Consider the following 14,478-nt stretch of genomic DNA (forward strand, 5'->3'; position numbering starts at 1 on the left):
ATGCCAAAACTCTTCAGATTTAGCTATTGCTGTTATTTGAGAAAATAGTCAATTTTATTTATAACTCTCCGTAACTCCCACAGTATATTAATATTTGAGGTAAATTTATTGAATTTGTATAATATATATGAAGTATGTATTAAATAAATTAGTTTACAGGATGCAAAATACATATTTGATTGTGTATTCATATTTAGAAGTTTTTATTTAAAACTGAATGTATTCTGTACGAATGTTTTCACACAGACAATTTTAGGTCTGGAGACTATTAATAATTTTAAATGCCTATAATTATTTAATGTCTTGTCTTATTTTTACTAAAAAGAATGCATGTGTGCTAGCATAGTTTAATTGGTTAGACATTGGCTCTTTTTTCCTAGTCTGAATGATTAGTTTTTGAGGTGCATTATTTGCTAATAATGACTGTGCTTTTTGGTCCCTGAAAAATGTTCTGTGAAAAATCTTGCAAGGAGTTTTGCTTATCAGGTTATGGTATTTGTATGTCTGCCTTATTGTTTCTAAATACTGTAAAGGGTATTTCACATGTCCAGTGGTCTCAGATGAATGTGTGTTCTTTAAATACTTACTTTAATATTTCATTTGCAGAATCAAGATTAGAGGGTTGGTTATCGCTACCTGTCCGAAACAACACTAAGAAATTTGGATGGGTGAAAAAGGTGAGAATAAACCACTGACCTGTACTTAACAAATTGCTTTTGTACTAAAAGTTGCAGCTTTTTAAAGGTGTGTGACTTGTTTCTTACATATATGTTCTATCTAGTAAGTCTTGAAGTTAGTCTGTGCATAAATCACTGTTGACAGGCCTGAGTCTGTTAGGTCAGAGGACAGATGGAAGTAGACATTTTTTATGACTCCGTGGTTTATTATTTGGTCATATAACCATCAGGAGTCTGAACAGGATTTCTAAGTCTATGGATTGATATACTCCAAGGCATATGTCCTTGATGTCAGAGAAAGTGCTTTCCTTTTCCTACCAGCATTACCGCTATTTTGTTTTGGTCAGGTTAGTTTCCTACTAGTGTTACCTCTATTTTGCTTTGGTCAGGCTCGTCATCTAGGTGCTGATCCCAACAACACACTAAGATAGGTAGACAATAAATAACTGAATGTCTTCCCTGAACTACCATTGTTTTAGCCTGTGATGTGTTTCAAGCTTTCCTGATGACTTTTTTAATCATAGAATAGGTACAGCATAAGTGAGGATGGTGTCAGCTCTCTCTCCTTACACTCTAAATATGCCTATTCTGGGCAACTTTTAGGGTGAGAGATTTTCTGCTCTGTACTCAGTCTTTGGCTTCTTTATTGAGATTATCCAAAAAAGTGCTAACTCTAATAATTTTTGTGAATGGAAAACCTGTTCACTATCAATAGGACCAGTCTTAGTCAAAATTAGAAACATAGAAACCAAAGGCTTTGTATCCTGTTCGCAGTTCTTCTGGGTTCCATTTTTTGCATCTTTTAAAAATGGGTGTTTAAAAATATAAACATAAAATAGATGTTTATAAATATAAAAATATAAAGGTAACTCGTTACCAAATTATTGCATCTTAAGTTATTGTGATGTCAAGTATGACTTGCTTTGTGTTCATGTAGTGGATCCAAACTACTAAGCTGCTATTGTCCATTGAATAATAATAAAATTATGCAAGTGTGTTGTAAAAATATTTACATGACAAATAAATATTTGAGATAAAACCTGTATTTTAAGAACTATGTTAATACCCATGTATCTTTTTTTTTTAACAGTATGTTATTGTAAGCAGTAAGAAGATTCTGTTCTATGATAGTGAACAAGATAAAGAACATTCTAACCCCTACATGGTTTTAGATATTGAGTAAGTATTATTAAAAAAGATTGTGATACACATTACTTTGGTTAACTTTCAGATGAACATTAGCAGATGACTTTGAAAAGAAAACCGCTTTAGAAAATACTTTTGAGAGCTGATAGTGAGTCTGACATATGTTATTTAAACTGCAGTTTGAAATCAGTTGGTGTATGTCTGACTGCCCGCTTGGCCAACACACTGGGGACTGATCTATAGACCGCCAGAATTAAGAACTATAACAACTCCTATCCTGTACAAATTGGCACAAAGTGGGGAAACTGTATCACACACTTGGTTTTGGGATACAAGTTAGGTACATTAACATAAGAATGGCCGTACTGGGTAAGACCAGAGGACTGTCTATCCCAGTGTCTTATCTTCCAACAGTGACCAATGCCAGATGCTTCATAGAGAATGAATGGAACACATAATCAAGTGATCCATCCCTTGTCCATTCCCAGTTTCTGGCAAATGGCACGCAGAGGCAAGCAACACTCAGAGCATAGTGTTGCATCCGTGATCATCTTGGCTAATAGCCATTGATGGACCTAGTTCTTTTTTGAACCCCATTATAGTTTTGCCTTCACCTCATGCCCTGGCAACAGGTTCCACAGATGAACTGTGCTTTTGGAAGAAATACTTCCTTTTGTTTGTTTTAGACCTGCTGGCTATTTATTTCATTGAGTGACCATTGGTTCTTGTGTACAGGCAGTCCCCGGGTTACATACAAGATAGGGACTGTAGGTTTGTTTTTAAGTTGAATTTGTATGCAAGTCGGAACTGGTACATATTGTAGGGGAAACTCTAGCCAAACATTTCTCCAGAGCTCAGTTTTATTCTCCCACACCTCACTTCCTTCAGTCCTTTATTCTCAAGCTGAGGTGTCTGCTGAGAAAAGCTGCTCCGCGTTTCCCTGGTCTGCTGGGGGGAAGCAGCTAGTGCGGGGTTGCCTCACCCCGTTTGTAAGTAGGGATCCGATGTAAGTCGGATCCATGTAACCCGGGGACTGCCTATATATGTGAAGGAGTAAATAATTCTTCCTTATTCACTTTCTCCATTCCAGTTAAGATTTTATAGATCTCTATCATATCTCCTCTTAGTTGCCTCTTTTCCAAGCTAAAAAGTCCCAATCTTTTTAATCTCTCTTCTTGCGAAAGTTGTTCCATACTTCTTCATCATTTGTGTTCCCCTTTACTATATCTCTTTTTTGAGATGGGGTAACCAGAACTGCACACAGTATTCAAGGTTTGCATGAATGTAAATATATATTATTATATATTTATGTATATATTATCATGTATCCATTTCTTAATTAAGGTTTGGAGATTGATATGCGGAGTTGGGACTAGGAGTTGAATGAAGTGGATTTAGAATTTTGTTTACTGGAAATCTTTACATCGCATTTATATAACTTATTAGCTAGGATACAATGTAATTCCGTAATTAATTGTTCATATTAACTCAGTGCATTTAATAATTAGATAATACTCTCATATCAGATTTAATTATTTTTGTTTTATTTCTTTGAAATCTACTTCTACAGTAAATTGTTCCATGTCCGGCCAGTCACACAGACTGATGTTTACAGAGCAGATTCCAAAGAGATTCCTAGGATATTTCAGGTATATAGTTATAAATTAGTGTTTTTAGGAAAAACTGTTAAAATTCCTTATGCAATTAAATAAAAGATGCTTTCAAAAGGTTTTTTTTATTAAGGATTGCGCAGGTATAAGTGAGTAAATCATATAAATTCTCAGAAAATCTATTCTAACCTGCTCCTAACTTTTATTTCTGGATATTTGTTAACGAAATAATTGCCCTTTACCTACACCATTGTGTACAAATGTTGTGGTTATTTTGTTTTAATTCTAGATTCTGTATGCTAATGAAGGAGAAAGCAAGAAGGAACCAGAATTTCCTGTTGAGCCTCTGGGGGAGAAATCAAATTACATTTGCCACAAGGGACATGAGTTTATACCCACTCTGTATCATTTTCCAACCAACTGTGAGGCATGCATGAAGCCGCTGTGGCACATGTTTAAACCTCCTCCTGCTCTAGAGTGTCGCCGTTGCCATATCAAATGTCACAAAGATCACATGGATAAAAAGGAAGAGATTATAGCACCTTGCAAAGGTAAATAGTAAATAACTGAATAAAGGTATAGTTGCCAGTTAACTACAGGGAATAATTCAGATACATATTTTTAATGATGTGATCTCAGATGAGTTCAAGGTAAAAGGTAGTAACTGCTTGAATACCAGATCTGTGGGTACATATCTGCTGGGCTCTGCTATTGTACGTAGGCTATGCAACCTTGTCATGATTCCCTCAAGGAAGATTAGCTCACTCTGCAGTGCAGTGACATTCAGGCGGCATAAGGACATGTATATCATATACTTTTAGTGCTGTTAGCATCATAAGAGGTGGGCCACCCTAAAAGGCTACAGTACTCACCCAGTGGATTCTGTTGCATTTCAACAGAGATATTAGCGTATATAGCAATACAGATTATGACACTCATAAAAGTTGCTCATTCTGGGCTGGGTTCCATAGTCCTCTGTGCTCAATATCTCTTACGGGCATGAAATGGCAGTAAAAGAATTTGTTTGTTCTCCTATGTAATTGCTACCTCAGGAACATGGGGTATGTCTACACTACAGCGTTATTTCAAACTATCTTATTTCAAAATAATTAATTCGAAATAAGTTATTTTGAAATAGTGCGTCCACACTGAGTGGACACTGAATTGTATTTAAGGCTGCCCAGAATCAGGTTCGGCTGGTCATCAGGTCAGGGGTTACTTTGTGGGGCTGCTGCCTGAGGCTATCTGAGGCCTGTGCTTAAAGGGACCCCCTCCCTCCCCAGGACATCCGGTTCTCAGGTTTCCCTGCTTGCTTGCCTACCTTGATGAGGGACAGCAAAGCATTTTGTCTCTGCATGCTCTGGTTGCCCTCACTCGGGACAACACATCACTCTGCAACATGGAACCAGAGCTGCCCCTGGGCACGTTGGACGCATTGCTGCGAGCCTGGCTGCACTTTCTGCAGGCTGCCATCCGGGAGGTCCCTCGCGGGGCTGTCAGTATCCAGGAGGCCCTGCGGGATAGCTTCCACCCCAATAAGCACTAAGAGCCTCCCTGGTCTGCCCCACTGGGGGCTTGTGCCTCATTCCTCCCTCACGTCCTTCCACTTACCCCTCCCTAACCCCCCTTCCTGTTGACATATAAAATACAAGTATTTTCATGAACACAAACTCTCTTTATTTAACAAAACGGGGGGGGGCGGGAAGGAGTGAAACTCTGGTAACACTGGGGAAAGGAGGGTGGGAGAGGGGAGGGGGAAAACCTGGGAGGAGGGAGCTGGAAGCGGGGAGCAAGGGGAAGAAGGGGGAGGGGAAGCTTAGGGTTGGGGGTCTCGCTGGACCAACTTGATTTTCATGCATACCTTCTCCAGGGTTCTCATGTGGTCTTTGGTGGCCAGGCTGGCAGCTATTCTGCCATAGATGGCCGCATTTCTCTGTCTAGTGTGGAGATCATGGACCTTGGGGGCATCTCCCCCCAAACCTGAATAAGGTCCATGATCTCCACCATGGACCAGGAAGGCACCCCCCTTCTCCAGGCCCTGGCAGGCTCCTGGCAGCTGGCAGACTGCTCCTGGGGAGCGGTGGAGGGCTGGCTGCCAGTGAGTTGCTGGCTCGTGTTTTGGTGCCACTGGGTCAGGGGCAGTGACTGCTGGCTCTGGGCTGGCAAGCTCGGAGCTAACACAGGCACTGTGGCCAGAGTCAACCCCTTTAAGGGCTCAAGGGAGAGGAGTGTTCTTGGTTGAGGCTAGAGTGGCCACCAGGGCACCCTGGGAAGGTTGGAGGCCCCCTATTTCGATACAAGTGTCTACACAGCACTTATTCCGAAATAGGTATTTCGAATTTGGTGTTATTCCTCGTGGAATGAGGTTTACCAAATTCGAAATAAGCACTCCGCTATTTCGAATTAATTTTGAAATAGCGGTTTGGCTGCGTAGATGCTAATAAAGTTATTTCGAAATAACGGCTGTTATTTTGAAATAACTTTGCTGTGTAGACATACCCATGGAGAATAATTGTCTCCTTATCCTCCAAAGCAGTGTTTCTCAAAGTGGTCTGCAGGCCCCCTTCCCGTTGTTCCCCTTGACTGGAAACAATGAAACAGAGCCAACGAGAGCTTCAAGGCTCCTCAGCTACGGACCCTTTAGGTGCAGGCCCCCCAAAGTGGTGCAGGCCGACTAGCAGCTTTCTCAAAATGGGCATGCGGAACACTTTGAAAAACACTGCTCCAAAGGGAAGAAATTGGAAGGGGGTGCAGACTGTGGATAGATTTAGGCTCCTTTGGAGGAAAAGTTAAATGTAGACTCAAAGTTAGCACTGTGATCATGGCAGTCCAACTAGCAGCTTTATACTGGGTTTTTATTGTACCACTTGACTTCCAGTCTCTGCAATTTATGAGAGCCCAGGGATCTGGCCATTGGTTTTTAAGGTGAACTCACATTAAAAAATAATGATAATTTTGTTTTCAAATTTCTCTTACAGTATATTATGATATTTCAACTGCAAAGAATCTACTACTCTTAGCTAATTCTATGGAGGAACAACAGAAATGGGTGAGCCGATTGGTGAAAAAAATTCCCAAAAAGCCTCCAGCACCTGATCCCTTTGCTCGATCTTCTCCTAGAACTTCCATGAAGGTACAGCCAAATCAGTCTATAAGACGGCCAAGCCGACAGCTTCCTCCAAACAAACCAAGGTAACACTAAAGTTGCTGTTAAAGACGATAACTTAGTTTCTCATTGTGATACATTGTTATGGGCAAATGAAGAACATTTTTTGTTTCCTTCTGTATTTATACTATTACTAGTGAAATGTGAGCTCATCCTGTCATCTTTTGTGAAATCGGGTATACAAAATATTAAGAAAGCTATGTAAGGAAGCATGTTTCTTGTTCTTATTTGAATTAGCCTATCACTGAATTAAATCTACTGTATGTATTATAAGAAGAACTCACCTGTGTGTGATGTTGCTTGATGCTTCACATTCTCAGAACCAGTTTGCAGTTGCTTACAGTTTTGAGAAATGTTAACCATTTGGACTAAAATTCCTGTGCCAAATGTCTTGGGAACATTGCAGTGAAAATAGTTCCTCCCTCTTTCTTGAGAATTAGATTAGGGAAAACATGTTTCTCCGATGTTATAAAGTTTTTAAAGGTATTTGATTAAGAAGTAATAGTGCCTCAATGCTTTGGAGCAGGGAATTTAAATCTGTTAATGTTGGTTGCTTTTGTGTCAGGAATGTGCTTTTTGCTGTCCATAGGTGAGGGAGAACACCCAAATTTGGGCAATTTACAGCCTTTCAAAAATTCTGAGGCCACATATGCTCAGTAGAGTTGTTAAGTTAAATTTTCTGAAGATTCTGTCTTCATTGAACATATTGCACCTCACGGTTATAGAGTCTGAGTAAGATTTTTCCTTGCAGATACTCCTACAAGTGGTTATGGTTCTTTTGTATTTTCATTGATTCTGTGAAAGCATCCAAAAACTAGGCAGTATAGAGGAGGAGCCATGTCACTTGAATGCAGAGAGTCAAGAGCCAAACCTCCAGGGAAATGGGGCAGTAGAAGGAGTAGATTGGGATGAGGATCTATGTGGTAAGGATATGATTGCAGGGAGAGAGGGAGAGTAGTTGGGGCAGGAAACAAACTGGCAGGTTGGTGAGGAAGATTGGGATGTTCAGAGAAGGAGACTGGTAGCCAGATAGGAAGAAGGATGCCAGTGGAGAGTAGGAGGGGAGAATGTGATTGGTTGACCAGTGAGACAGTGGCAATGAGCAATGGGCAAGTGAGATAGGACTGGTTAGACTGAGAGTCCTGGTGATGATGAAGACTGGGACTTGGACATGGAGCCTGAAGGGTGAATCCTGGACTGGCTAGCTAAGAAGACAGGAATGGGCGTGAGGAGTCTAGGGATGTAAAAGTGTAACAGTTTAAGTGCTTAACTGGTAAGCATCAGCTTATCTGTTTCCATTACGGTTACCCATTAGCGGCTCCCACTCCCAAGGAGCAGGCTGCCACCTGGCACTTCAGGCTTTGCAGTATAAAGTGAAAAATGGGTAAAAAGTTGTCCTGGCAGAGACACAAGGTATATAACCATCTTTTCTCTGTGAAAACAAAGACATTTTCTTATAAAGAGCAGCAGGACTCCCCAACCTTCCCCTCCCCCCTCACATTGATGGTTGCTTTTCAGAGGCAAATCCCATGATAAAATTCTGTATGAAGAAGTGGACTCATTTCTCCACTGGGAAGCCATAGAAAGAGTTCTACCTGAACATGAAAGGAAAGCATTCTTCTTACTACTTAGTCCCCCAAAAGAATGGGGAATGAAGATTGATTCTCAACCTATGCTGACTAAATGTGTTTATATGAAAATTAAAATTCTGCATGGTAACATAAGATACTAATATGTATCAGTAATTCCCTCTTTGGATGAGACCACATGGTTTGTGGTTCTAGACTTGAAAGATGTATTCATCCACCTCACAGAAGTTTCCTTCTTGGTCATGACCATTAACAACTCAGAATCCTTCCATTCATTCTAATTATGGTGTAACCCATACACTGCTGGGTGTGGTTCACTGTCCCACGAAGTGGCACTTAGACCACTTACCGAGAGAATGAGTTTGCTCTATATCCAGCTGGCTTTTAGCTCAAACTGAAGAGGTTCATGCACCAAGCTGTTTATTCCCCATATCGTTGTACATAGCCACAGGTTTTTTCCCCTCTTACTGCTTTTTTGAAACTATTGTAATTATTTTACCTCCCTCCTTTCTTCCCCCTGCCCCAGGATCTAGCCCTCTGTAAAGATTACTTTTTTTTACTGACCTGTGGGTATTTTTCGTTAGCCCCTTTTGAACCTTGTTTAAAGCTTTCCTCATTAGATTGATAATCAGTATCCAAAGATCATCATCTTGGTCAGATGGGCACCATCTCTGACTAATAGTTCTTCCCAAATTGCATCCCATGATTGAGACAGTCTAAGTCCTCCCATCAACACTATCTTTGCAGCCATTCATTCATCTCCAAGATGCATGTATCCTTGCCTGGGCTCTTAAGGTTTAGTCTTTCATATTCTTGTAGGTAATCTCCACTGGAAATACCTTTGCTATTGACAGAGACCGTTTTTATTTCTGTCACAAGCACATAGAGTACCAAATGAGAATGTGTACATATACTTTATTCCTCTAGCCCACCTTTTTTAAGAAAAGTGATGTCTACTAGTTGCAAATTGTAGAAGCTACCTGGAAGCCAGTGTGGAGGAGGAAAAGACATCTTTCCTTGCATCTCTCTTAGCTTTTAATGCTGAACGCACTAAAGATAAATTTACTCCAAAAGCAAAACAATAAACTGACCTCATTTTTAATGTCTTTTTAGGTAAACATTGAATCTATTGATTACTTTGCTGTTCAATAGATTATTGGGATCACAATCTTACTAGCAATTTTCCTGACTAAAGAATGGTCAATAGTACAGTTACTGATCTTGGAAGATCAGATGCCCATCCACTCAAAGAGCAAGGACAAAACGTGTGAAGTTACAGTAACTTTTCATAGTAATGACTGTCAGAGGATTACATTTTGCATATGTTTGCAGTAACTGAGGTCCCCCACTCTTGGCCAATTTCTCTCTTTCAAATGAATAGTCACTGACCTTCTTTTCACTGCTTTGGCTGAGCATGGTGCCAAGACCATTTTGGTACCCCAAAACAACAAAATCTTAACCACGGTCACAACTTGTAAATAATTTACTTTCAGACGATCAGTGAGATACAAAAGATAAGCTATAATAGTCCTATTTTAGAGTTAAATTTGTATTATTATTATTATTATTGTCAAAAACCAGTCAAACTGGGTGAGTGAGGTATATCAGCCAAATACACAGAGTAGGTCAGTTGCCAACCATCCTCTAAGGAATTATCCTAATACAGAAATGTCCTTGGAGGAGTATTTTTGCTAAAACACTCACTTTTCAAATGTCAGTAGGATTTTCATGTATTTATAATCAGTTGAGGACCTGTACATTTCCACTAAAATATGTTTGTAACTGAATGTTCATACTAAGTCCTTAAAGCTAACTGTTAGAATCCTAAGTCCCAAAAGCCTTTATTGTACCTGAGCATTTTAGTAACCTTCTTATGATCATATCTAATCCATATTTGCCCAATTTATTAAACTCATATGACTGTTGTTAAAGTGAACATCAATCTTTATTGATATGAGAAGTAAATGTTGACTCAGGTGCAGCAATTTAAACAGTATTTAATTGGAGGGGCACTAAATCATGATGATCACTCTGGGAAGACTTCCTTACAGTCTGACATACTTTCAGAATATCAAGAAAGCTTTCCATCAGTGTCATGAAATTAATTTTATGGTATTTTTAAATTTACATTCTAAATGGTAGACCAATTTAAAAGTGTAAAAAAAAAAAAAAAATCTTGAACCAACCAGAAGTTTGTAACCAGACTGAATCATCAGTCCTGCCAATACTGTCTTTGACTGTTCAGAAGCAAAGTAGGCTGCGCTGACTTGCAAACTAATTGCAGTGTAGTTAACGTTATTCAAGGCTGAATTACTGACCTCTGAAGAAGCAAGCCAGAGACTCCAACTTCTCAACAGCAATTTTCAGTTAAGGTTTTTCTCCCTATATGTACCAGTTTATTTTCATCCTCATGATTTTTTTTAAACAAATTGTTCATGTAACACATACATGTAATAATATTTACTGTACATTTTTATTACTAATTTTTTTTAGCTCTGGCCCTGTCCTTCGAATCATTCTTCACTGATTTTTTTGTATACTGTATATTATACCATAGCAACAGTAAGTAATAGGGACCTGTGTTTCATCCTGCAAGCATGCTGACTGTACTAACCATGAGAACTCACTTAAAATCTGTAAATGACAATATTTGAAAGTTATATAATATCACACATTTGGTAATCTAGTTTTTGAAAAAAGAACAAATTCGTTTAAATATGTGTGTTTCCTGAATGACAACAGGCATATATTTTAAACATATTTGTCATTTTTGGATTTTATACGTTGCTTGTGTATTGCTGTTTTAAATCTTTCTTCTTTGTAACCTGTATACTCTGGTTTTTTTTATTCTAATACATGTGGCAGAGTTTTTAGAAAATGTAAGTCTGATGCTATTTTCAATTAAGGGAACTGCATAATTGCTCATATTACTCCCTAGTGGAACTTTGGCTTCAGCAGAGGTAATCAGGGATGAATTTGGCCAAGATACTGTAATTTAATATACTTCACATTTCCCACTGTATGTCAGAATAACAACAAAAAATGTATTCTGTGGGTCTTTGTGCTTTTACACATTTTATTACTGCATCCACACTGTCCAGATTTATTTAGTGTTGAATTATGTTGTAAATCCTAGGAGTTACAGATGGAAGCAGTCTGAGGTTATCACATCCATCATCTTACTAATGCAAGATTCTTTGTCAAATCAATTAAGATTGTGTATGTGTGTCTTTATCAAATAGTCAACTGATTTTTGTGAATTAGTGTAAATACAATGGTTGATGTGTTTGAATTGTGTTTCTGTAAAGGTACTTACCGGAAGGATTTACAATGTTTTCCTATATATATTTCATTAAGAATGAGGAGTCTTTCTTCATAAGACTTTTAAGAAACAATCAGGACATTCAAGTTTCTCACAGCTATTCTTTGTAATAATTGGCAAACCAGATTCCACATACACTATCTGTAGTTTCATTGAGTCACTGAATTAGGGAAAGGAAGATTAATCTTCACATCCCCCATGAATGACAATATATTCTTTTTTTGATATCTTAATATGTGCTAAACGTGTATCAGGAATGACAGCACTTACAGTTTATAGAATGAACCGATATCAAAACATTAGTGAGCCATCATTTTTTGAAAGTTAAGGAAATTAAAAATAATACTCGCACCCTATCACATTTAATTACATGTAAAGTAATTATAATACAGGCAGTCCCCGACTTACGCGGATCCGACTTATGTCGGATCCGCACTTACGAACAGGGCTTTCTCGCCCCGGAGGTCGAGGTGGCAGATTGCTACCTGCGAGCTCCGGGGCGAGAAAGCCCCGTTCGTAAGCTGCTCCGGTGCCCCTGGTCTGCTGGAGACCGTCTCCAGCAGACCAGGGGCACCGGGCGGGTTCCCGCGCTTCTGAGGCTTTGCCAGAGCAAAGCCTCAGAAGTGCGGGGAACCGCCGCTGCTGCCGCTTCAGTCCCAGTGCCTGTGGTCTGCCGGGGACCGTCCCCAGCAGACCACAGGCACCGGGACTGAAGCGGCAGCAGCGGCGGTTCCCCGCGCCTCTGCGGCTCTGCTCCCCGTGTCCCTGGTCTGCTGGGGGGAGGGGGGCGCAGCTAGTGTGCCCCCCCCCCCAGCAGACCAGGCTTTTGTTTTGGACCCTGGGGCAGAGCAGCTGGGGCGCTGCCGATTGGTCCTGCAGCGCCGCTCTGGGCACTACTGGACCAACCCGGCAGCACCCCAGCTGCTCTGCCCCAGGTCCTGATTCAGCAGCGGCTGAATCAGGACGCCTGGGGCAGAGCAGATGGGGTGCTGCTGGGTTAGTCCAGTAGCACCGAGGAGCGGCGCTACTGGAGCAACCCAGCAGCACCCCAGCTGCTCTGCCCCAGGCGTCCCCAAGTCAGCTTCTGCTGAAACTGACCAGCGCTGACTACAGGAAGCCCCAGGCAGAGTTGCTCTGCCCCGGGCTTCCTGGAATCAGCTGCTGATCAGTTTCAGCAGCAGCTGACTTGGGGACGCCTGGGGTTCTTAAGTTGATTCTGTATGTAAGTCAGAACTGGCGGTCAGTTTCAGCAGCGGCTGAATCTGGACGCCAGTTCCGACTTACATACAGATTCAACTTAAGAACAAACCTACAGTCCCTATCTTGTACGTAACCCGGTGACTGGCTGTACATAGATGCTTTATTTTAAACATTATTCATTTTATTCAGCATAAATTGATGCTTTATTTTAGCTCTATTCTTGTTTTGTCCTGTTTTAAAGGCTTGATGCAGAATTAATTGAAGTCAATGGAAAGCCTCCTATTGACTTTATTGGGCTTTTGATGAAGTCCTAAATATTGGATGATAAAATCTACATTAATTTGTTTGCAAATGCAGACTGACCAACCTCTTTAGAATCTTCAGATCCTTTATTATTAATTAATCTTGACTGTTGTATGAAATATCTGCTCTCCAGATAAGCTGAAACTATTGCTCATGGATGTCATATTGTTTCATGGAAGATTTAGCAAATGAATGTCAAATTGCAGTTCAGTCGAGAAAAACTGCAACATCAACGTAATGATTTCACAACTTTATAAAATGTAACAAAAATAAGGATTCCTCAGTTGAGCTTGAAAGAGTGATATGAATAATATAAATGGAATCCACATTATGTTGTGATTTCCTTCTCAAATTTCAGTGTATAAAATATACTGATCTACATGAGCGCTAAATTAATCTAATTTATTAAAACAAGGTGTGTGTGTACGTGTTAAAACAAGGTGGAATGTAAGGAAATGCACTTAGCATGGTCATGGACTATGTATAAAGAAATGAAAACTCTTGTATAAAGATTAATCTTCATTTATAGTTCGCTTTTTGTTGTCACATGTCATGAAATGTTAGATCAGAAGATAATGTACACAAGGCAGTGTTGTTATAAATACTAATTTTAATTATACCATTGAACTCTGGATTATTTTAATCAAGTGTAGTTTATCTTAAACATCAAAACCTCCTATTGCAGATTGCTTGATTTGGCATTTAAAGACTGGGATTGGTCATTTGATGATGTTGATGATATTGATGATGATGACGATGTTTTTGATTTCTGAAGATGTAAAAGGGTAAATCAAAGTAGTGAGGAATGCAATGTTTGCCTTTTGAATAAAGCATGCTAGTTGGATTTTGTTTTTCAAAGCAGAGAAGGTATCTGAGATCTCATTTTTGAATACATATTAAAATGAGATTTCATTCGGTTTGAAAGATCCATTTTCAGAATTGTCACTTTAAAAGGCAAATATCATTTTTAGTTAAATACATTATTTTAATTACAGATTTCTGTTCAGAATTCATGCCTGCCTGCCCTGTTGAGCGGAAAAGGAGATAACTGATACTGTCAAAATATACTTATAGCAGTGGTAGTATGGCTAACCTTTATATACAAGCCAATTTTGAGATACAAGAATAAAATTGTCACATTTTAATCTTTGACACACTCAAGACATGTCAGTTTGCTGTAATAAATGCCTTTTTAAAGTGTAAAGTGACTTGTCTATGGCTAGCAGACTTGAAACAAGCTTTGCATTTTGCATCTCCTAATAGTGCTGTGAAATACAGATTTATAACATGGCTTTTTTCTGTAGTGCTGTGCTTTTTTGTTTTCTAACAGAGCACTTGGAAAAATGCAAAGTAAAGTTGCATTGCTAATGCAATGAGCTAAATGCCTTGAATGCTATAATAAAACATAAAGTTATAATGCTATTATAAAGTTTTCATAATTTAACTGAAAGTGATCTAATTAGTT

General features: G+C 39.4%; 1 protein-coding gene across 7 annotated transcripts in view; it reads left to right on the forward strand.

The window, feature by feature from the left end:
- Positions 1-14,478, forward strand: part of ROCK2 (Rho associated coiled-coil containing protein kinase 2) — a 155,746-nt gene that overhangs the window by 138,593 nt on the left and 2,675 nt on the right. For 4 of the 7 annotated variants that reach the window (XM_075923480.2, XM_075923481.2, XM_075923484.2 and 1 more), the window contains 6 exons: positions 607-677; positions 1,768-1,856; positions 3,394-3,472; positions 3,723-3,984; positions 6,412-6,625; positions 13,699-13,798. In XM_075923480.2, the coding sequence (XP_075779595.1) occupies positions 607-677; positions 1,768-1,856; positions 3,394-3,472; positions 3,723-3,984; positions 6,412-6,625; positions 13,699-13,786 (803 nt within the window). In that variant the 3' untranslated portion in view covers positions 13,787-13,798. Of the gene's footprint in view, positions 1-606; positions 678-1,767; positions 1,857-3,393; positions 3,473-3,722; positions 3,985-6,411; positions 6,626-10,681; positions 10,751-13,698; positions 13,799-14,478 lie in introns of all 7 variants that reach the window. The other 3 variants (XR_012902516.2, XM_075923482.2, XM_075923483.2) reach the window with 3 other exon arrangements.

The sequence above is a fragment of the Pelodiscus sinensis genome, chromosome 3, assembly GCF_052426305.1.
Source record: "Pelodiscus sinensis isolate ZL-2025 chromosome 3, ASM5242630v1, whole genome shotgun sequence".
NCBI classification, from domain to species: Eukaryota; Metazoa; Chordata; order Testudines; family Trionychidae; genus Pelodiscus; species Pelodiscus sinensis.